Genomic DNA, 24290 nt, shown 5'->3' on the forward strand with positions numbered 1-24290 from the left:
GTTTAGCATCACATAAATTTTCTTTTCTTACTCTCGGATGTTGGTCAATTAAGTTGAGATGAGAATGAATATAGTTCATTAATAAATCCTTGCAATAAATCAATAAGTTTACCTTCACTTGTAGCAAAAACTAACATCCTTCATGAAGCTAATTAAATAAATATGTTGGAACATTCTTGTTTGCAATCTTGATTTCAACGTTAACAAAACTTGTTATTTTGTTTCTAATGATTTTATCTAAGTGCGCAGAAACTGGAACTGATTAAGATTCGAACTGATCAGTTATCGAGCCAAAACTGAAGCTATCAAGACGCAAACTGAAAGCGCCAACTGATCGCCCAAACTGAATCAGTTCAACTGATTGTCCAACAGATAGGTAGTTCAGCAGAAGACCTTCAGAAACCCGGCCAGCTGATGAAGAGCTGAACCGATGAAGAGCCCAACTGACCAGTTCAACTGAAGCAGAGAAATCAGTCCAGCTGATTAGCCAACTGATTTCACCAAACCAGTTCAAGATCAGTTCAACTGACCAATTCAGAACATCAGTTATGAATCAATTAAGTTATAGAACACGACAAGCTTATTAAATGGAATCCAGCTGTACTCACCGAGGAAAAGCTTTTGTGACGTACCGTACTTTAAAACTACTTAAAATTTGCGAAAAATAAAATTTTTTTCTTAATCAAGTAATAATCTTTCAAAATGCAATACAATTAAAATGCTTGACTAAATATTCGACCTATGAACGATCTTGCAAATAGTACGTGTTTAAACAACAAGAAGTAATTTCAGTAAATCAGAGTAAACAGATTTAACATGCATAAAATCCTTGAAACTTAAGCAGTCCTCGAGTTAGGACTCCGCGCAGTCCGAGCCAACTCAGTGGTCCCCGCCTCTCGCCTCTTTATACTTGTCATCACCTGCATCGATCAAGTCTGGTGAGTCTAAAAAGAATCAACATGAATAAACTGAGAGTAGCAAGTAATACATAATAAAACCACATGTATTTTTAAAATAGCTCATACATACTTAAACTCCAAACATAATTTGTGATGTACCATACTTTTAAACATACTTAAAATTTGCAGAAAAATAAAAATTTTCTTAAATAAGAAATAAGCCTTCAAATTTAAATTAAAATAAACTGTTAATCCAAAAATATTTGCAACAAAAGGATCACAAATAAAGTTTGTTAAAAATACCTGTTTAAACAACGTAAACCCATCTCATGTAGGGGTGTCAATCGGGTCGGGTGGGTCGGGTTTCGGGTCAACCCGCGAATTTTTTTTTTTTTTTTTTCAACCCGAACCCAACCCGAACCCGAGGCAACCCGAAAACCCCCAACCCGAACACGAACCCGTCTAACCCGACTCAACCCGCGTAACCCGCGTAACCCGAATTTTATTTATTATTTTATTTTTAAAAAAAAAATAATGAAAAACAATGGAAAAAATAAAATGATCAAGAACCAGCAAGGACCACTTGAACATCCAGCATTCATCAACGGATTTACAAAAAACTCACAAGAACAAAATTCTGTTGCTCATTAATAAGAATTTCACAACACAGTTCACCACCTTTCTTGATTTCTCTTCTTAGTGATACCCAGAAGAGAAAACCAGCAAAGATGAAACTCCAAGCTACAGCACAGATTTTTCCAAGCTACATCACAGATAAGGAAAGTTCCATCCAACCACAAGGAACCAACACTAGCAATTACAACCAGACATAATAACAAAAGCCATTCAAAAAAGTCTTCAAACATAACAAAATAAATTTCAACTTTCAAGTGACAATAATCAAGCTCCACTTCTGTCTTCTGACTTCTTCATTGTTCTACATTTGTTTGTAGAAGTCAAACCTTCAAATAACATTTAAAAAATTTCAACTTTCAAGTGACAAAATGTGAAAGTTTTCAAAAATTATGAATTTATAAAATTTAACTTACTTTTCAATACTATGTATCATAGCATTGTTAGAATCATCAATCATCCGTTGCAGCATTGTTTGATCCAGCATCCTCATTTATGAATAAATTCATAATATTTTCAGTCAAATCATCCAACCTCACCTCGGTAGTTTCTACAAAAATAAATATTAGTAAAACAAATAACTTTAAAATGAAAATAACAAGAAGAATCACTAACTTTTCTGTCCAACTAACCAATCTCTACAACAAACCAACGCCTCAACAACATCAGGCTTCATTGCACTACGATATTGGTCAAGTATTCTACCACCCGTGCTAAAAGCTGATTCAGAAGCAACTGTAGAAATTGGAACACTCAAAATATCTCTGGCCATTTGTGCAAGTTCAGGATACCTAAATTGGTAAGCTTTCCAAAATGAAAGAACATCACAATTTGAAGATCTGTCAATTTTCGGTTCATCCAAATAAAGATCTAATTGACTCTTTTGAGCTCTATCATTTAATTCTGTTCTTTGAAATGTGTCAAATTCCTACATCATAAATTAAATGTATTGGTAACGAAAAGTAAGAAATAATGAGAAAAATAAAAAATTATCATAAATACCTTCAAAACATCCATGCATCCACTGTTTGAATTTAGAGGAAGAGAAGCATTATCATCAATGCCACTGCGAGAACTCGTAGATGTGTTGCTACTACTTGATTTAGAAGCAAGGCTCATATATTCCTCAAACAAAGAAACTAATTTAGACTTCACCAGATTTAATTCGTTACTTCCATGACCGTATAACTTGTTGTAACAAAACTCAACAAACTGCATCTTGAACCTCGGATCAACTATCACAGCAATGGACAACAAAATGTTATATTATTTCCAGTACTTGTTAAATTTCTGAAACATCCGACTGGCCATTGATCTCATGAAATCATCAGAGCTTTGCAAGGCTTGACTTAATGTCAATTGAACCGTAAAGACACGAGGAAAATAAAGGTTGGCAGTAGGATATTTCACCCCAGAAAACAAAGTTGTCGTCTCATAGAAAACCTCAAGAAATGTGCATATTTTTTCAGCTTGAACCCACTCGTCAACCAATGGACAGTGTGTGAAATTAGTATCAGTCAATTTCAAATGATTAAAAGCACGTCGATAATATATGGCACTAGAAAGCATCAAATACGTAGAATTCCATCTAGTAGGAACATCTTGCCTCAGTGATTTCTTAGGATCCAGCGAAGTTTGGGTAACAGATTCTACAAACTTTTTCTTTCTCACTTGACTGCCTTTTACATACTTTACACATTCACGAATCTTAGCAACAGAATGATCAATTATTTTCAAACCTTCTTGGACAATTAAATTGAGAATGTGTGCACAACAACGAACATGCAAAAACTCGCCACCATTCACTAATGAACAATTTAAACTAAGATGATCCCTTAAAAGGCCAACAAATACATCATTTGCAGCGGCATTGTCCAACGTAATTGTGAAAACCTTTCTCTGAATTCCCCAAGCATTGAATAAGCTATTGATTTTATCACACAATGCAATACCAGAGTGAGGTGGAGGCATGTAAGAGAAGTTGATAATCCTTTTTTGCAAAACCCAATTAGAATCAATGAAATGCGCTGTCAAACATACATAGCCATCAGTGGCAATAGAAGTCCACAAATCAGAAGTGAAACAAATTTTTCCAGGGCATGAATGCATTTCTTGAGCTAGTCTATTGTATTCATTTTTATGCATCTTGAGAATATCAGTCCTTGCGGTGTTTCTAGTGAAATGATTGACTTGAGGTTCCAAATATGTAAATATTGATCTAATTGCCTCATATTCCACAAACTGAAACGGTAGATCATGTCTCACAATTGCTAATATTAGCAACTCTCTAAATCTTTCTTGGCTGAACTTTTGTGACCTTATGGCAAGACTTTTATCGCCTTGTTCTAACAAAGCCTGTGCAATATCACGAGTTCTCTGTCTAGGACACTGTTTGAGAATATGGCGTCGGAGATTACCTGTCCCCATGCTACTGTCTGCTTTGTACGTAGTCCCACATGCTTTACATTTGCAACGCTTTTCTTCTCCTTCTACTTCTGGAAGCATCTCAAAATATTGCCACCATTGTGATTTTAAAGATCTCTTTCGTTTAACACTTCCGGAGGGCCGACCTTGCAAGTTAGTACATGCTTCTTCATCAACATCTAAATCCAACATATGTACACCCTCCACACTATCCTCCTCGTGAACAAGACCAATAGGTTCTGAACTCATCCTATCAATTACAAAGCATAACAATATTATTAGCTACAAGAAAAAATAAACAATTCCTTGAAAGACTTCATTTGGTATAGGCATTACAAGAAACAGAAACAAATGGATGTCAATTTTAACATAATCATATACTCCAAGAATTGTACCAAAGAAAATGTTATACAATTGAATAACATTTTTCGAAATTTACACAGATTTAACAAATTTTTTGTAGGAGTCGATTTCTCTTATATTCCTGCTCGGTCGCTCCTTTGGATGAGTAAATAAGAACTTAAAACATTACTGCCTTCATTTTCATTCTTGATTTTTTACATTGAAACACAAGGTCATGTTTTACTTAGAATTAGTGATGTTCCAGAGTTGAAATCAGAATAAACATGTTCGAAAGAAAATGTTATACAATCAGAATAATCAGTATACCAAAGAAAATGTTATACAATGATACCCAATTGTCACAGGTCAAGAATCCCAAAAGCCAAAAACACCGCATGATACAATTTCTGGGAAGGGAACAAATATATTGAAGAATGGAACAAAATATTGAAGAATATTCAAATTTCAAATTATATGTTCAATAAAATTTTTTGAGAACAAACCCAAACACAAATTACTTTAATAAAACTCAGTTTGTTTACCTGGACGGCTGGACGAGGACGGAGAAGCAGATTAGCGGAGAAGGCCGAAGGGTTTCACTTGGATGCTTCAGTGAGAACTGAGAAGCGGCGAAGGATACACTTGACGAGAAGAGAAATTGAGAATTAAGAAATGAGAAGCCGACAGGCGACAACAAGTCAACAACAAGGGTTAATAGTTAGATGATTAAATTGGGTTGGGCTTTATTTTAATGAGAAAGCCCAACCCAAAAGTTGTGCAAAATGTAAAAAAAAAATTAAAAAAATTGTGGGTCGGGTGGTTCGGGTGGGTTCGGGTCATCGGGTGACCTGATATTTTTTTCAGGTCAACCCGGGTCAACCCGAACCCACCCAGAAATTATTTTTTTTCACGGGTTTGTAATCGGGTCTGACCCGTTTCGACCCGAACCCGAAAATCATAAACCCAAACCCGATATTTTTCGTGTCGTCCCGTGTTGGGTTAGCGGGTCGTGTCACATTTTGACACCCCTAATCTCATGAAAATCAAAGTATTAAAATCGTCATGCATCAAATCTTAAAACATTGGCGGTCCTCGGGTTTAGCCTCCTGCGCAGTCCAAGCCGGCTCATTGGTCCTCACCCCTTGTCTCCTCATACTCGCCCTCACCTGCATTGACCAAGTCTATTGAGTCTAAAGACTCAACATGTATAAACTGGAGATAACAAATAATACATAATAAAATCACATGCATCTTTAAAGTAGAACGTACATACTTGAAACTTGAACGTAATAACATAAACATAGATGTGTCATCATCATAAAACTTTCATAAACATATTTGCATCATACATACTTGAACATGCATAAACTTCATCAGTTAGCATAGAGATATATTTCAAAGCAAGTGACTCATATATAAATGCGCCTGACATACTAAACCACAATATTGGGCTGGCAAGGAAAATCCACTACCACATACATGAGATCTCCGGTCATGATTTACCGGGTTGATTGGTCCATGGTCATGCTTTACTGCTTCTCAATCCTGATCTAAACCCGATCATGCTTTACCGGGGTGGAGAGGTCCTCGGCCACGTTCACTGACTTCCAAACCCGTTCATCATTGGTCACAAGACATTTAGCATACCTCAAAAACATAAAAATATTTTCCTAACATACTTACATGGAGTTGAGGGATTTGTTGGATCTCGTTTGGGGCCACTGCTGCATATATTAACATTATTATCAAGCACTTAACTTCCATAACTTAGACGTAAAATTCATGTTCACCACACGAAAGGACAATTTGCTTATGACGTTCTAAATTTCTCGGGACATGACCTCGTTTAAAGATAGTACTAAAACATGACATCGGACCTCAAAACAATCTCTATATGGAGTGTGATCATTTCCCAAGCAATGGAAGACACGGACCCTGTGCACACATCCGGGTCTGGGTCCGTGTAGCCTCGGTAAACTCAACCTACGAAAATAATAAAAGCACCGACCTCGTGTCAGGGTCCGGCTCTGGGTCCGTGCAGATTATGAAATTTCACACTTCGAAAGAAACAAGGGAACGGGCCCCGTGTCAGGGTCCGGCTTCGGGTCTGTGTGCCTACGAAAATGGTAAACCAACGGAATTCACCACACTTGTGGATTAATCCTCCTAACTTGATCATACGGACTGTGAACCAACACATCGAGACTCATCCTAGGACGCTATGGCACTTACACGGGGTCCGTGCTGAATTAAATAGGTTACCAATCAGTAGAGTCGTGTCTGGGTTCGTCTCTTCGGCATGAATGCGAACACTCTCCCCTGGGTCGGCTGTCTCCACTGCGGGCAGTCCTTCAGCATTTGATCACTGGCTCCACACTTGAAGCATTTGGCCGAACCCCATAAACATTGTCCCATATGATGACGGTTGCATTTCGGGCACGTTGGATACTCACCAGGCTTCCGAGGAGCCTTCTCTTGCGGAATAGGACATTTGCCTTTTGGCGGTCCCTGAATTGCCTCTTTCCCTGTTGTCCTTGGAAAGACCTCTTAAACTGCTGTTGCTGCTGTAAGTGATGCTGCTGGGGTGCCTGATAGGGCTTTTTGCGCTGCCTGTCATTCTCGATATCCCTCTTGTCCTGCTCTGCCGCCAAGGCTCTCGACACGACAATAGCATAAGTGGTAGGACCAGCAACTCTAACATCACGACACAAGATCGGCTGTAATCCATCATTGAAATGCCTCAACTTCTCTCGGGCGTCATTCGCAATTGGGGGCACAAAGTAACACCCCTTCTCAAACTTCCTTACAAACTCTACTATGCTGTTTTCTCCCAGTCGTAAAGTCATAAATTCCTTAGTCATGCAGGAGCGTACTTCCTCGTGAAGTACTTGGAGTAAAACACTTCCTTGAAGCCGTCCCAAGTAAGGGTCTGTACATTCGCTGCCACAGATGCACTCTCCCACCATAGTCGGGCATCTCCTATCAACAGAATGGTGGCGCATCTGACTCTGTCAGCATCCTGCAGCTCCATAAAAGTGCATTCACTTCGACGGACTTTGATAGGATCGATTAGGGGGATCATCGTTGAGCTACAATAGCTCGGTTCTTGAAATATTGAACACCGACGAATTAAATCGAGTTTGGTTAAAAACCAAGCGGAAGATACTCGAAATAATCCTTCTTAGAAACCGATTAAATGTTTTGTAAACCATTTAAAATATATGCAAGTTGAATGAGTAAAAATATTCAGTTGAAGCATTTTATCAAACACTTGGTATACAATATTTTGGTATTTGAAGAACACATAAAATGCTTCGACAATGCATCTTTAAAAACAGTGGAAATGATAAGTAAATGCAATAAATAAATAGACACAAATTTGTTTATGGATGTTCGGAGATTTCAAACACTCCTACGTCACCCCTTCTTCCCCTTGGGAAGGATCCACTAGAAGACTTTGATTTATACAAGAATTGTACAAACCCATTCCGGAAGGGCAGCACCCAACTAGAACTCCTAGCACTCAAGATTGTAGGCAGCACCTCACAATCAGCATATTGTTTAATGTCTCATATGCAAAGACTAGATACACAAGTTTATTGTCTTTGTGCAAGACTCACTCAACTAATCTTTGAACTTCAACTCTCTTGTATATGTGTGAGTGATTGTGTGTGAGGAATTTATCATTTACAGTGTATATCTCAAATGTATCCTCACGTAAGGGTTGTGCTCTCAACTAGCTGATATCTTCATGCTAACTGCCCATGCTTTGAATCCACTTCAAAAGCTCTTGTTTGATCTTCAATATGTTGTATTTATAGGCTCCAACACTGATATATACATTAGACACAAGAATATGACCGTTGGAAAGTTTTTGTACTGTTTCTAGAATTGCAACGGTCAAATTCGTCTTGCTGGAAATTTTCCCGACTAGTCAACTGGTCAACTCTGGTCAACTCAACTGGTCGTTCAGTTCAACTGGTCAGCAGCTGGTTCAGTTCAGTTGGTCAGCAGCTGGTTCAGTTTCATTTCAGCTGGTCAGCAGTTGGTTCAGTTTCAGCTGGTGTGCTGAAATCAGCCTAGCTGATTTCAGTTTGTGCAGAACCAGTAGCTTCATCGTCATTTATCAGTATCGTAAGCTTCGATTCAGACTTTGACTTCTGAAATTGATTTGTAGATCTTCGTCTTATCTTTCCAAAACATACTGAATCGCTTCATTTCGATAACCGAGCTGAGAGATATGACCAAAATACCGCAGCTGCTCAAACCCAGCTGATTGCTGTTTTCGTGTGATCAGTTCGGTAATTTAGCGATCAGTTAGACCATGATAACATCCGATTTTGCCCAACTGACGTGATATACGACTTGTTCCAAATTGAGTTTTCTGATCAGTTCAATTGGCGGAATGTCATTTGAATCATCCAATTAAGAGATATCATCAAAACATCGAAGCTCGCCAGAAATTCAGTTTGTGCAAAATTCAGTTCCAGCTTGCTTCTTGTGTTTGCAACTTCACACTCGAGTAAATATGTTAGAAACACAATAACAAGTTTTGTTAACATTAAAATCAAGATTGCGAACTTGAAAAGTTCCAACAGACTTAATCCATCCGCTATCATCAGGTCAGTAGTCCCCGAGAATTCCTTCGGATCCATTCTCCCGTCTCGCTCACATATCTACTCTAGCGTTGTTCCCCGCAAAATGTGCGAAGAATTGTGTCATCTCTGAAAGCATTTGTGTCTGCATATCTGGCGGTGGGCCAGGAGGAGTGGCCCTCTCTCCATCCCAAGCCTCTCAGTCCTCTTCACCTGCTCCACGTGCAACCATACGTCTAGGAGGCTTACTATTCAAAAATTTATCCAACACGTAAACCAACATGCATGAACAATAATATCCATATCTTAAGATGTACGTAAATCGAACTTAAACGTGCACATGCTGAAATCATGACCTTGATGCTTACTACATGAAAGAATTTTAAAACTTCAAAACTTACAGACTTGAGGGCGTGACTTCGTGAGTTTCTCGCAACCGGCAGTTGGCATAACCCTTTACAAGAACACCGCTCTGATACTAACTGTGACGTAACGTACTTTAAAACTACTTAAAATTATCGGGAAATAAAATTTTTTCTTAATTAAGTAATAATCTTTCAAAATGCAATACAATTAAAATGCTTGACTAAATATTCGAACTATGAATGATCTTGAAAAAATTACTTTTTTACAAAACAAGAAGTAATTTCAGTAAATCAGAGTAAACATGTTTAACATGCATAAAGTCCTTGAAGCGTAAGCGGTCCTCAGGTTAGGCCTCTACGCAGTCCGAGCCAACTCACTGGTCCCTGCCTCTCGCCTCCTCATACTCGTCCTCACCTGCATCGATCAAGTCTAGTGAGTCTGAAGACTCAACATGTATAAACCGAGAGTAGCATGTAATACATAATAAAACCACAAGCCTTTTTTAAAATAGCTCATACATACTTAAACTCCAAACATAATTACATAAACGTAGAGGTGCCATTATTTCATAAATGTTTTCAGAAATGTGCTTGTATCATACATACTTAAACATACATAATCATCATCATTTTCCGTAGGATATTTCAAAGTAAGTGACACATAACATAATGCGCCTGATCATACTAAACCACAGTACTGGGCTGACAGGGATCATCACAGCCTTTCAACCGAACGTCCACTCCCACATACATAAGATCTCCGGTCATGCTTTACCGGATGGATTGGTCAATGGTCATGCTTTACTGCTTCCCAGTCCTGATCATAACTCGGTCATGCTTTACTGGGATGGAGAGGTCCCCGGACACGTTCTCTAGCTTCCAAACCTGTTCATAAGTGGTCACAAGACGTTTCACTTACCTCAAAAACATAAAACATTTTCTTTTTGCACGTCGAACATACTCACATAATGTTGAGGGGTTCATTGGAACTCGCCTGGGCTACTGCTGCACATACTAACACATTAATCATACACCTTAAGTTCTGTAACTTAATCATAACAATTGTACTTACTATCAAAGTAATTAATCATCAAATTAAACCAAGACATTAAACCCCGAAACAATCCTGATATAGAGTATAAACCTTTACATAGCAATGGAAGACACGAACCTCGCTTAAACCATAATTCCAAGATCCCTATTCAAACACTGTAACAGTTAATCTAACCCTCCCCAAGCTTGGATATAACGACGTATTAATACCCAAATGAAGCAATAGCACTTAAAACCTAGTGCTACTAAAATTCCTAGACCAGCGCCTAGGCGCCTACAGGGTAGTGCTGCAGCGTTTGTTAAGCACCTAGGCGTTACATCCCATCGTTGCGGCGCTACCATATGCGAACATCAAGCGCTGCGGCAGGCTGGTCCATTATTCATAGTGTATCGCGTCCAGCCCTTGCTCTGATGTTCGCATATGGGATGTAGCGCCTGACTATAAAAATACTGCAATTCTCACACACGTACACACCATACTCTGAGAACTCCTTCGTGTTGTATTCATAGTTCAGTTCTCACACACATACACACACCTAAATAGTAGGGTCAGCTAGGGTTGGTCAAGGAGATCCTCTTGGGTTCGAACTTGGTCCCAGAATAGTTGGTTAGATGCTGGTCCGCTTGGTCTTGAGCTAGAGTCGAAAATATGGAAGGTTGGTGCACTAGGGTTTCGAGTGTGCACGTGCAGAATTTCCAGAAACTTTCAGTTGGTGTTTTAAGGAGTTTTGTAAGCTTCGGGGTGAAATTTGAGGTCCAAGGGGTAAAATGGTCATTTTGGGTTTACAAGGAAAAATGGTCATTTTGCACCCGGGTCGAGTTTTTAGTCCTGGCAACCCTGATCACAATTTGACATGTCTTATTTAAATTCTTATGTATCATGACCATGATTTTTATGAAATTACTAAAATATGTTGCATGTTTGATTCTAAAGAAAAATTAATTATATGCATGACTTTATTAAATGATGAATAAGATGACACATTTTGAAGGACGGGAAGTAGACGGGTAATGCTGTCGCTGATATCCCCATCGTCGGATACCACGGTTTTAGATGGATCCATCGAATAGAGCTGATATGTAAGTCACAACAAATTAACTAAATTCAATTAAAAGAAAATGTATACGTATATGATGTTATGATGAGACATGTTTTGACACGTTATGATTTTATACGACATGTTTACATTAAGCTTTAAGTTCATGAAATGTATGTTGCTTACAGTATTTTTCATTTTTGCATGTTATATATATGTATTTAATATAACGCTACAAGTTTGTTGAGTCTTTAGACTCACTAAGTGTAAATGATGCAGGTGAGCATGTTGATGAGGAGGCTGGAGGTGCTGAAGTCTGAGTCGGAAGGGCTGGAAGTGCGCAAATGAACCCGAGGACCATATTTTCCGCACATCATGTTTTTGAGTTAGGAGTAGACATGATCATTTTTATACGCTTTGTTTTGACATGTTGATGGTTACCAGGATTTTTACTTATTTTATTTTTTTTTACCTACATCTAGGATGGACGAGTTGGCGATAATTTTTAAACTGCTGTATTTTATCTATTATATGATTACGATTATTTTAAAAGGTATATTTTTCAGAAGTATTGCATGCATGCATAATTTAAGGGTTTCGAAAATGAATTTGTCAAAAAAAAATTAGTAGCACTTTTAAGTAGTAGATGTTTTATATTTACTCATGTGTAAAGTTGTAAACACAAAAAGCAAAGTGAAACTGAATTTAGCCAAACTAAATTTCTGGCGAGCTTCGGTTTTTGATGATATCTCTCAACTGGATGATTCAAATGATAATCCGCCAATTAAGCTGATCAGAAAACTCAATTTGGAACAAATCGTATTTCATGTCAACTGAGAAAAATCGGATGTTATTAAGCTCTAACTGATCGTTGAATTAACAAACTGATTGCACGAAAAAACAATCAGTTGGGTATGAGCAGTTGCGGTATTTTGGTCATATCTCTCAGCTCAGTTATTGGAATGAAGCGATTCAGTATGCGTTGAAAAGATAAGACGAGGATATACAAATCATATTCAGAAGTAAAAGTCTAAATCGAAGCTTAGGATGCTGATAAATGACGATGAAGCTATTGGTTCTGCATAAACTGAAATCAGCTAGGGTGATTTCAGCAAATTGGCTGAAACTGAACCAATTGAACTGAACCAGGCCAGCTGAAACTGAAATGAACAAGCAAAACTGAACCAAACTAGTTGAACTGGACCAGACCAGCTGAAACTTAACTGAACAACTTGAACTAAACTAGACCAGCTGAAACTGAACTGAACTGAACCAAAATAGTTGAACTGAACTAGACCAGCTGAAACTAAACCAAACCAGTTGAACTGAACAAGACCAGCTGAACTGAACCAGCTGAACTGAACCAGAACAAACCAGTTGAACTGAACCAGACCATCTCAAACTGAACCGAACCAGCTGAACTGAACCAGACAAGACCAGAACTGAACTGAACTGGACCAGCTGAAACTGAACCAGTTGAAGAGTTGACCATTTTAAGCTCAGAAAAAGTCCAGCAAGGCGAATTTGATAGTTGCAATTTTAAAACAGTACAGAAACTTTCCAAACGGTCATATTCTTGTATCTAACGTATATATCATTTTTTGGGCCTATAAATACAACATCTTGAAGATCAAACAAGTTCTTTTGAAGATGATTTAGAGCATAGGCTGTTAGCATGAATAAATCAGCCACTTGAGAACATAAGCCCTTGTGTGAGGATACATTTGAGATGTATACTGTAAATGATAAATTACTCACACACAATCACTCACATATACGGAGAGTTAAGTTTATTGAATAGTTGAGCGAGTCTTGCACAAAGATAATAAACTTATATTCTTTGCATATGAGATATTAAACAATATGTTGATTGTGAGGTGCTGTCTGCAATCTTGAGTGCTAAGAGTTCTAGTTGGGTGCTGTCCTTCTAGAGTTGGTTTGTACAAGGTGTTGTATAAATCAAAGTCTTCTAGTGGATCCTTCCAAAGGGGAAGAAGGGGTGACATAGGATCATTTGAAGTCTTCGAACATCCATAAACAAATTTGTGTCTATTTATTGCATTTACTTATCTTTTTTATAGTTTTAAAGATGCATTGTTGAAGCATTTTATGTGTTCTTCAAATACCAAAATATTGCATACCAAGTATTTGATAAAATGCTTCAACCAAAATATTTTTTTTCTCATTCAACTTGCATATATTTTAAATGATTTATAAAATATTTAATCGATTTCTACGAAAGATTATTTCGAGTGTTTTCTGCTTGTTTTGAACATCAACTCGATTTAATTCATCTGTGTTCAATATTGAACCGAGCTATTGTAGCTCAACGATGATCCCCCTAATTGATCTTGTCAATATTTTTATATTTTAGTATCTTGAGAATATTGAAGTTTTGGAAGAAAATCTATGCGGATCTTGATAAATAAATCCCTACAATCTTATCTACAATTTTGAAATTGACATAGGCTTCAAGGAGTTGGAGAATTAGGCCCATGAAAAATATAAAAGGTAGTGTACGTGAGCAACAAAGGGGGGCGCAAAAAGAAGAAAAAAAAAAGCAGTGCAGAATAGAGCAGAACACAGGAGGAGAGGGAAGAAAGGAGAGAGAAGAACATAAGAGAGAAGAGAGAGAAGAGAAGGAGGAAGAGAAGAGGCACGTAAAGAAAGGAGAGAGTACAGAAGTGAACAGAAGGGAGCAGAAGTGTGCACAGAAGACGGAAGCACAGAAGAGAAGAAAGATAAAAGGGGGAGAGGAAGAAAGTGAAGACAACAACAGTGCAAAACAGGAGGCTACAGTGAAACAAGAACAGAGCGGAAGATAAAAGGCAGAAACATGAATAATTCCTCAATACACGTCGTAAATCACTGAGAATTCCTTCAATTCGTTCTTAATTATGTTTTCTTCTATGAACTTAAATATGACTTTTCACTTCTGTTTTGAATTTATGGAATAAATTTCTTTAAGCTAAGACCACGATAAGGCCAAACAATACTTTGTTTGATATTTGGTTTATTTTCAATATATTATTTTTCTTGATTTTAATTATTGATTGATGTTGATTTAATATTTCTTGTTAATATCATGATCAACTATTTACATATTTGTTATTAATCACGAATCATCATATGATTGGTTAAATATAGCAACAAAGAAGTCATCAAAACATGGTTAAACTGACTAGAAATAATACTCAGTTTCAGTGTGCTGTTTTAGGTGAAAATTGAAATTTCACAAAGATTTAATACATTTAGATATAATTAAATTCAATTAGAAATAATTGGATTGTTCGATTTAAGTATGTTTATTAACTCGAGGAATCGTTTAATAAATAAAATTGGGGATTTCACAGTGATTATCAAGAATTAAATAACTAATTGAATTAATATGTGTCAACATAGTATAGTTTTGTACCGTTGTGTGTATTAGTTATTTATTTGAAGTTGAATCCCTTCTTGATCGTTGAATTCGTCGTTTTTAATTGCAATTATTTTTTTAATAGTTTTGATTAATAATATATATATCATTTTTTATTTATTTTGTCTAGCTTAAGTTAAGTGATAAAAATTCTAGTAATTAAATATTAGTCTCTGTGGGATCGATACTTGGACTCATCGTCCATTTACTATAACTTGACCTTGTCCGCTTGCTAGATTTATTCCTAATCAAAATCGTCGGTCAGCGGGCTTTTGACAACAACAGTGCTTATGACAGCACTTTTTGCTTCACATAGACAACGGATAAAATCATTTGTCTTTAGGAGTCTTTTTTTTTTTGGTAGTGAATGCTGCAGTCATGAGCTTCTAGATGTTAGTGTGCCTCACTTTACGAGTTTCAGTGTGATACGACTCAATATGAACAAGGCTAAGCGATATGAAATTGGGTACAATCAAAAAAGTTCAGCTGAATCGAATAACTGGTCACCCAAGAAGTCCAGTTATGATAAACGAAATTCAGCAAGATGCTATTACAGTTATTAAAATAGAATACTGTTCAAAAATGATATCGGATGAAGAATAAGGATAAAAGAGCACAAACACATACTATTTCATTATGATCGCACTCACATGTCACACACAAATCAGGAAATGTTATCTAGAACACAAAAACTGGTAGATCAGTTCGATTGATCCAAATATGGGTTCACAAATAAACTAAAAAGTTCTAGACCCAAATAGATTTCGGTACCAAATTTACTCATTATTTGTGATTGCAGGTTATGGGTAATTTGATCAAAGATTCAGTTGGTACTTGGACAGTGGATGTTCAAAACATATGAATGGAAACGCTAAACTAATATCTTAATTGATCAAATATTCTGGTCCTAAGATCAGTTTTGGGGATGCCTCACAAGGTAAAACTGTGAGTCCAAGTATCGATCTCAAAGATATTAATATTTAATTACTAGAATTTTTATCACTTAACTTAATCTAGACAAAATAGATTAAAAGATGATATATAAATTTATTAACCTAAACTATTAAATAAAATAATTGTAACTAAAACGACGGATTCAAATATCAAAGAGGGATTCAACTTCAAATAAAGAACTAAGACACACAACTGCACCAAACTCTACTATGTTGGCACATGTTAATATTCAATTAATTATTTAATTCTTGACAATCACGGTAAAATTCCAATTTATTTATTAATGATTCCTCGAGTTAATAAACTTATTTAAATCTAACAGTCTAATTATTTCTAATTGAATTTAATTAGATCTAAATGCATTAGATCTTTGTGGAATTTCAGTTTCCACCTAAAACCGCATATTGAAACTGAATATTATTTATAGTCAGTTTAACCATATGTTGATGACGTCTTTGTTGCTATATTTAATCAATAATCTTCTCATTTATGATTTATCAACAAACATGTAAATAGCTAATCAGGCTATTAACAAAAAATATTAAACCAACATGAATCAATAATTAAAATCCAGAAAAATAATATATTGAAAATAAAATTAATATGAAACAAAGTATTATTTGACCCTATTGTGGTCATAGTCTAAAGAAATTTATTCCATAAATTCAAAACAAAAGTGAAAACTTATATTTAAATTCATAGAATAAAACATAATGAAGAAGGAATAAGAAGAATTCTCAGTTATTTTTGACGTGTGTTGATGTCTTCCTTCATGTTCTTCCTCTTCATCAGTAAAATAGATTCAGAAAAAAAATATTTGAACTATTTTCATTTTTTAAATAAGGATGCTAATCATCAAACTCTGGCATTATTTTCTCTTCTTCCTCTCTGTTGTTGTTTTCCGTGTAATCTTTTGTTCACCTATGTTCTTTTCTGTTTTCTCTCTTTGCTTTTGCACCCTTCTGTTCACACTTCGGTTCACTTCTCCTCTCTTTATGTGCCTCTCTTTTTTGCCTCTCTTGTGTTCTCATGCTTCTTTCTTAGTCTTCTCTGCTTTTTTTTTTCTCTATTCTTTTTTCACGTTTTTCTGTTTTTTTATGTTTTTTCTCTCTTCTCTTCACTTCTCGTCATACGCCACCTTTTATTTTTTTCTTAATGGGCCAAATCTTTTAAGCTCGTGTCAAGTTAAAAAATTATAGATAATATTGTAGAGGTTTTATTTTCAAATGTGAGACTTTATCTTTATCTTTATCAAGATCTGGACAAAATTTCTTTCAAAATTTCAATATTATCAATGAATAAAATATAAGAATTCTTTTTGTATTTTGTTCGTTTGAAGTCTTGTAAAGTCATCTTATCTCATAAATTAGGTTTTTTTCTTTTCTTATTCAAATCTAAAATTATTATAAAATTAATTCAGATAAGCCTATAATTAAGAATACAAATTCTAGATAAATGCAAATATTATAAAATTAAACCCCTAAATTTTTTTATAAGATTTGGGTCTATTAATCCCTAAGTGCACTATAATCTTCCTCAAGGCAGCAAGTCTTTTACATCTCGAAAAAAATAAAAGCATGTCGCATTATATTTTGTGGAATGTTTCCACAATCTTATCTAGCTATGGAAATTTTCAGATTGTGTAATGCCCGGAAATTTAATCCTGGTAATCTGTAATTATTGAGTTATAAATTTGATATGATTATGAAAGGATTAATCGGGACACGAAAATAAGAGTACATGTGAAATTTGAGAAAGTGGGCGGAGAGTGTGGCGCCCGAGCGGTGATTCTTGACCGCCCGAGCGCCAATGCTCCATAGGAAAATGTCTCGGGCAGAAGGTGTGGCGCCCGGGCGGTAGTTTTTGACCGCCCGAGCGCCAGTGCGTGACAAGCCGAGGGCTTGGGCAGAGGATGCCGCGCTCGAGCGGTAATCTTTCACCGCCCGAGCGCGAGTCATGCAAAGCGAAAATTCGACATTTGTTATGATGCATGTACGAGGTATATATATATATATATATATATATATATATATATATATATATATATATATATACAAATGCAATTCATTTCCTTCGGCAAGAAATCAAGAAAGAAGCTCGAGAAAGTTCACCGAAAATCCTTACGCCTTTTATGAACGATCCATCCGTCTGATTTTGAATCCAACTTCGGTACCGAGTTCCTAGCAACGTAGGCTACAACTGGACGTAAGTTTTACTACGTTTTGACATGTCTTGAAATTATGCTATTGTCAGAATTGAATAGGATTCATATATGATGTTCTGGATATGTTAGACATCATAGAATCGAAGTCAGATTAAGAAACGGACTGATTATGGAATTATTATGAATTTTCTGGGGTATATTGATTTATACCAGACAGATTTGAATTGTGATTGAATTACAGACTGTAATGGATATGAGTTATGATTTGTGATTGATGTCGGTTGATTTGGCATTGACGGGAATACTGAGATTGTACCGTTGTGCCGTTGATTTTGAATTAAATCCAGATTAATCAGATTGTTAGTAATTTGAAATGTATATTGATATGAGATTATTGGTATTACCATTGTCAGATTGAGGGATTGACAGAGTTTGGATTCCAGACCGAAACGACAAACGAAAGGTATAAGTCAAGGTGTATTGGGACATCGACTCAAGTAGGATGTACTTGAGTTTCCCTAAATCACATACTTATTATTTGTTTATCATTGTATTTAATGATTTGATTTAAATGTTTGTTCTATGGAGTCATAGGAGCATGCATTAGACGAGTAATCTTCTGACAGAAGTACCTGATAGTGGCAGGTAACCACGGGTACATTGCACGATGTCACAAGATATGGCGATAGACCATAGTCTATGACGGATGCGTCTGGACACTGGATGTTGGTTATATCGACTTGGATAGAACTGGAGTCTTTTCTATTATTGTTTGTCGATATAGGAATGCCACATCTGGACACCGGGATCCCTCGGCTAGGATTGAGTCTAGTCTAAATCGTGGAGTCACGAGTATTGTCGACAGATCGATATTGTTTACATTTCTGATTTTGATTTGTATTACTGTCACATGTTTCATGCTTTATATTGATTATATGACTGCATGTTCGTTGATTTATACTGGGATTTATTCTCACCGGAGTTATCCGGCTGTTGTCTTGTCTGTATGTGTACTTGACAACAGGTGGGACAGGTTCAGGGTCCAGGAGATGAGGAGAGATCGTGATTAGAGTGGAGGCTCCGGACTTGGATTGTATATAGGGTGTGAACACTTAATAGTAGTTGTTGAACCTTAGTTTGTACTGATTTGTAGACGGTACATGACTTGTACTTTACTATATACTGAGTTGTATATTAGATTGTTGTCACTACGTTCCGCATTTAAAAAAAAAAAATTTAGACCCTGTTTTATAATTGATTAATTAGTCCCAATGACGATTAAGAACTTGATTAGCGTCCGGGTCCCCACAACAGGTGGTATCAGAGCGATAGATCCTTGAGATTGAGATAGGAGCTAGTGAGCGGGGTAGACTGTGTTTTCTTTCCTGCTTTTGATTGCTAGCATGATTTACTGCTTTATAATGCATGTTTGTCTGTTTATCTGATTTGATTTGAAAACATGTGTTATTGAATATGAATTGGAATTAATTCTGGATCAGCAGTAAGATGATCGGAAGAGGATTGAAACCGGATTTTGTTTGGGATTGCTAACCCTTTTGAGTTTCAGATATGCCTCCGAGAAGAGTACCGGAACAGGGTAGCACATCGAACCCTCCCATGGACGTTACAGCCACACCCATGGAGACACTTTTGAAAAGATTCCAATCATTCCATCCACCCACTTTGAAAGGAACCGAAAATTCGGTGGATTGTGAAATTTGGCTGGATGATATTGAAATGATGTTTGATTCGTTGGAATATACCGATGAGAAGAGGGTGAAACTGATAGGACACCAATTGCATGACATTGCCAAGAACTGGTGGATCAACACAAAAAGGGCATTGGAACACCGAGGTACGATTATTACCTGGAGTGTATTTAGAACTGAATTCTATCAGAGGTTCTTTCCAGTGTCATACAGGAAAGACAAGAGAGCCGAGTTTGCGAACTTGAAACAGGGCCAACTTAACATCGAGGAATACGTGGCCAAGTTTTCTTCACTGTTGCGCTTTGCTCCACATGTGGCGGATCATGACGAGGCTGTGGCAGATCAATTCATTAACGGCCTGAATCCGGAAATATTTACGTTGGTGAATACGAGAAGACCGAACAACTTTACCGATGCTTTGAATAGAGCCAAGGGAGCAGAAGCCGGTCTGATGAGACAGAGAGGAGCTTCGTTTATGCTTCCAGTGCCGGGATCACAACAACCACCTCCTCGATTTGAAGGTGGCAGCAGTAGTGGCGGAAAGAGGGACTTCTTGAAGACGAGAGGAAAGCAGTTCAAGAAGTCAGGGAGCAGTTCTTCTAGTTCTGGGAGTCCTCGCCAGAGCCAGAGCTATACTGGACCTATTTGCAATACTTGTGGAGGGAAGCATCCCACTGAGCAGTGCCGAGGAATATTTGGCAGCTGCCGTATTTGCAAGCAACAGGGACACTTTGCTCGAGTGTGTCCCCAGAGAGATGCCCAGGGATCCCAGGCAGCTGAGTCATCTGGATCAGCGGCTCAGGCAGGTAGACGACCATTTGCTGTTCATTCTTTTCAGCCAGCACCGTCTACCCAGTCACAGCAGAGGTCAGGAGGGAGCCAGACAGTGAGCCAGCCTCCGAGACAGCAGGCCCGAGTGTTTGCTCTAACTGAGGAGCAAGCACAGGATGCACCTGATGATGTTGTAGCAGGTAACTGTTTTATTTCTGGTTATCCTGCATACGTGTTGATTGATACTGGTGCATCACATACATTTATCTCTGAGAGGTTTGCATTGAGTCGTGCATTACCAATTGAGTCGTTGTCTGCAGTAGTGTCTGCTTCTTCCCCGTTAGGAACAGGTTTGATATCAGTGAAATCTGTGAAACCTTGTATACTGCAGTACGATGGACATACGATTGAGCCAGAATGTATTGTGCTTGGGATATCTGATTTTGATTGTATTATCGGTATTGATACATTGACCAAGTACAGGGCTACAGTCGATTGTTTCCACAAGATAGTGAGATTCAGACCTGAGATGGCTGAAGAGTGGAAATTTTATGGTAAGGGTTCTCGAGCTAGAATTCCTTTGATATCTGCAATGAATATGACACGATTATTGCAGAAAGGAGCGGATGGATTCCTGGTTTATTCAGTTGATTTACTGAAATCGAGCCCATCATTGGCGGACTTGCCGGTGGTGTGTGAATTTGCTGATGTCTTTCCGGATGAGATTCCTGGATTACCTACGATTCGAGAGATAGACTTCAGCATTGAGTTAATGCCAGGAACAGTTCCGATCTCGAGGGCTCCTTACAGGATGGCACCGATCGAATTAAAAGAATTGAAAGAACAGTTGAAGGATTTACTGGCCAAGGGATACATCCGACCCAGTGTTTCTCCTTGGGGTGCTCCAGTACTGTTCGTAAGAAAGAAAGACGGGTCGATGAGACTTTGTATAGATTACCGGCAACTGAACAAGGCAACGGTAAAGAATAAATATCCATTGCCCCGTATTGATGATTTGTTTGATCAGTTACAGGGTTCTTCGGTGTATTCCAAGATCGACTTGAGATCTGGATACCATCAATTGAGAGTCAGGGACTCTGATATCTCTAAGACTGCATTCAGAACCAGGTATGGACACTATGAATTTATTGTCATGCCATTTGGTTTGACGAATGCACCAGCAGTATTTATGGGATTGATGAACCGCGTATTCCAGAAATATTTGGATGATTTTGTTATCATATTCATTGATGATATATTGATTTATTCAAAGAATATGATTGAGCATGCTAATCATCTGAGGATTGTGTTGCGAACTTTGAGGACGGAGAAACTGTATGCTAAACTGTCGAAATGCGAGTTCTGGTTGAAACAGGTAATATTTCTGGGACATATCATATTAGGAGACGGGATATTTGTTGATCCCAGCAAGGTCGAGGCAGTGATTTCTTGGCCAAGACCGACATCTGTACCAGAGATTCGCAGCTTTATGGGTTTGACAGGATATTATCGCCGATTTATTAAAGATTTCTCGAGTATTGCCAAACCGATTACACAGTTGACTCAGAAAAATACTCCATTTGTTTGGTCTGAGGAATGTGAGACCAGTTTCCTCGAGTTGAAAAGGAGATTAACCAGTGCACCGGTGTTGACTATCCCGTCATGTACTGGTGATTTTGTTGTTTATTGTGATGCATCTCACCGAGGATTGGGTTGTGTTTTGATGCAGCGAGGGCATGTGATCACTTATGCCTCAAGACAACTGAAACCCCATGAATCTCGATATCCAATTCATGATCTTGAATTGGCAGCCATAGTCTTTGCGTTGAAAATATGGCGACATTACCTCTACGGTGAGTAATTTGAAATCTATTCTGATCATAAAAGTTTGAAATATCTGTTTTCGCAATCAGAGTTGAATATGAGACAGCGAAGATGGCTGGATTTATTGAAGGACTTTGATTGTGAGATCAAATATTATCCAGGGAAGTCCAATGCAGCAGCAGATGCCCTGAGTCGAAAGGTATGTGCACTATCCTTATCTACGATAGGTGTTTCGAATTTGATAGAAGACTGCTGTTTGTCTGGATTAGCTTTTGAAATAGATCGTCAGCCTCTGAGATTATATGCGATTCGAGCTGAACCGGCATTGATTGTGAGAATCAAAGAGGCACAGAAGGGTGATCAGAACGTACAGAATTCGATTGCTATGGTCAGAGCGGGACATCGATTGGAATATCAGGTGAGAAATGGTATTTTGTATATGAATAATCGTCTTGTGGTGCCGAATGTTTCGAATTTGAGACAGCAGATACTGACAGAGGCACACAGCAGCCGATTTAGCATTCATCCTGGTGGCAGGAAAATGTATAATGATTTAAAGACACAGTATTGGTGGAAGAAAATGAAAGCTGATATTGCTACATTTATATCCAAGTGTCTGAATTGCCAACAGGTGAAAGCTGAGAGGAAGTGTAACGAACCGTACTTCTCATGCTTAAAATTTGCGGAAAAATTAAAAAATTTCTTAAATAAAAACATCCATACGGTCGTCACTCAACATTCATAAAATAAACCTCACAATCATCCGTCACCAATAAAATTTTGCTAAAAGAAACTGTCTCCAAATATTTCGCATCCAAATGTATAAAAATCAGAGTATTTTAAACTTGCATAAAAACATAAACATTGCGGTCCTCGGGTCTAGCCTGCCACTCAGCCCAAGCCTGCCCCTTGGTCATCACCTTCTGTCTCCTCAACATAGTCACCTGCATCGATCAAGTCTAGCGAGTCTAAAGACTCAACACGTATAAACTGGGATAACGAGTACTACATAATAAAATTGCATTCATCTTAAAAATAGGGCGTACATAACTTGAAGCTTGGACTTGCATAATAAACTTGGACATACGTACGTACATAATTTAGACGTGCCATCAACATGAACTTTCATAAACATACTGCATACTTGAACATACGTAACTTCATCATTTTGCGTAGAGGCATGTTTCAAAGCAAGTGACCCATAACATAATAAACGCCTGATCAGACAAACCACAGTACTGGGCTGACAGGGACGTATCCACTGCCACATACATGAGATCCCCGTTCATAATTTAACGGGCTGGTTGGTCCCCGTTCATAATTTAACGCTTTCCGACCACGATCTAACCCGTTCATAATTTAACGGGGCGGAGAGGTCCTCGGCCACGTTCACCGACTTCCAAACCCATTCATAATTTGGTCACAAGTCAATTAGCATACCTCAAAAACTTAAACATATTTTCTTTGCACGTCATACATACTTACTTGGCGTTGAGGGATTCGTTGGACTTCGATCGGGGCCGTTGCTGCGCATACTGATCATGAATTGACATGCTTAACTTGCATACTTAGACGTAGGTAATCATGCTCACTTACGAGTTCATTCAATTCCTTAGGACGTTCTACAATTCCCATGACTCGACTTTGTAAATCATTGTACTAACCCATGACGTCTAACCTCAAAGCATTCAAAATTATTTTCCCCAAAAATGAAGGACATGGACTCCGTATCTACATCCGTGTAGGGGTCCGTGTAGGCTCTGGAAATTGACACCGAAGGAAAGCAAAGGCACGGACCCCGTGACAGGGTCCGGGTGAGGGTCCGTGTAGGTACTGGAAATATACACTAAGTGAAACCCAAAGGCACGGACCCCGTGCCCTCATCCGTGTAGGGGTCCGTGTAGATACTGGAAAAAGACTCCGAGAAGAAAACAAAGGCACGGACCCCGTGTCAGGGTCCGTGTACGGGTCCGTGTACCCACTGTAATCGCGAACTTACGAAAATTCTGAACACCTAATATTTATCCTTCTAGACTCGGTTATACAGACCATGCACCGACACCTCGAGACCCATCCTAGCATTCCATAATATCAATACAAGT

General features: G+C 37.8%; 1 protein-coding gene across 3 annotated transcripts; it reads right to left on the reverse strand.

Moving 5' to 3' along the window:
• Nucleotides 1-1520: 1520 nt before the first annotated feature.
• On the reverse strand, nucleotides 1521-5324 carry LOC140827331 (zinc finger BED domain-containing protein DAYSLEEPER-like). 3 transcript variants are annotated; one of them, XM_073189985.1, is made up of 5 exons: nucleotides 4841-5324; nucleotides 2535-4206; nucleotides 2148-2460; nucleotides 1949-2082; nucleotides 1521-1861 (listed from the first exon to the last, which is right to left on the reverse strand). In XM_073189985.1, the coding sequence occupies exons 2-4, from the start codon at nucleotides 2748-2750 to the stop codon at nucleotides 1985-1987; spliced, it is 627 nt and encodes a 208-aa protein (XP_073046086.1). In that variant the 5' UTR covers nucleotides 2751-4206; nucleotides 4841-5324; the 3' UTR covers nucleotides 1521-1861; nucleotides 1949-1984. The 3 variants fall into 2 exon arrangements, 1 of the variants encoding a protein (XP_073046086.1); XR_012116953.1 differs by having other exon boundaries at nucleotides 2148-4206.
• Between the last annotated feature and the right edge of the window lie 18966 nt (nucleotides 5325-24290).

Source organism: Primulina eburnea, chromosome 3 (genome assembly GCF_022965805.1).
Source record: "Primulina eburnea isolate SZY01 chromosome 3, ASM2296580v1, whole genome shotgun sequence".
In the NCBI taxonomy this organism is placed as follows: domain Eukaryota; kingdom Viridiplantae; phylum Streptophyta; class Magnoliopsida; order Lamiales; family Gesneriaceae; genus Primulina; species Primulina eburnea.

What these genes read in the sequence shown, in the direction of transcription:
- LOC140827331 (XM_073189985.1), bottom strand. Translation starts at nt 2,750, where the DNA reads ATGCAGTTTGTTGAGTTTTGTTACAACAAGTTATACGGTCATGGAAGT. An exon ending in GATGCATGGATGTTTTGAAG is followed by an intron (nt 2,461 to 2,534) that starts GTATTTATGATA and finishes TTTATGATGTAG; the next exon opens with GAATTTGACACATTTCAAAG. An exon ending in TTGGTTAGTTGGACAGAAAA is followed by an intron (nt 2,083 to 2,147) that starts GTTAGTGATTCT and finishes TTATTTTTGTAG; the next exon opens with AAACTACCGAGGTGAGGTTG.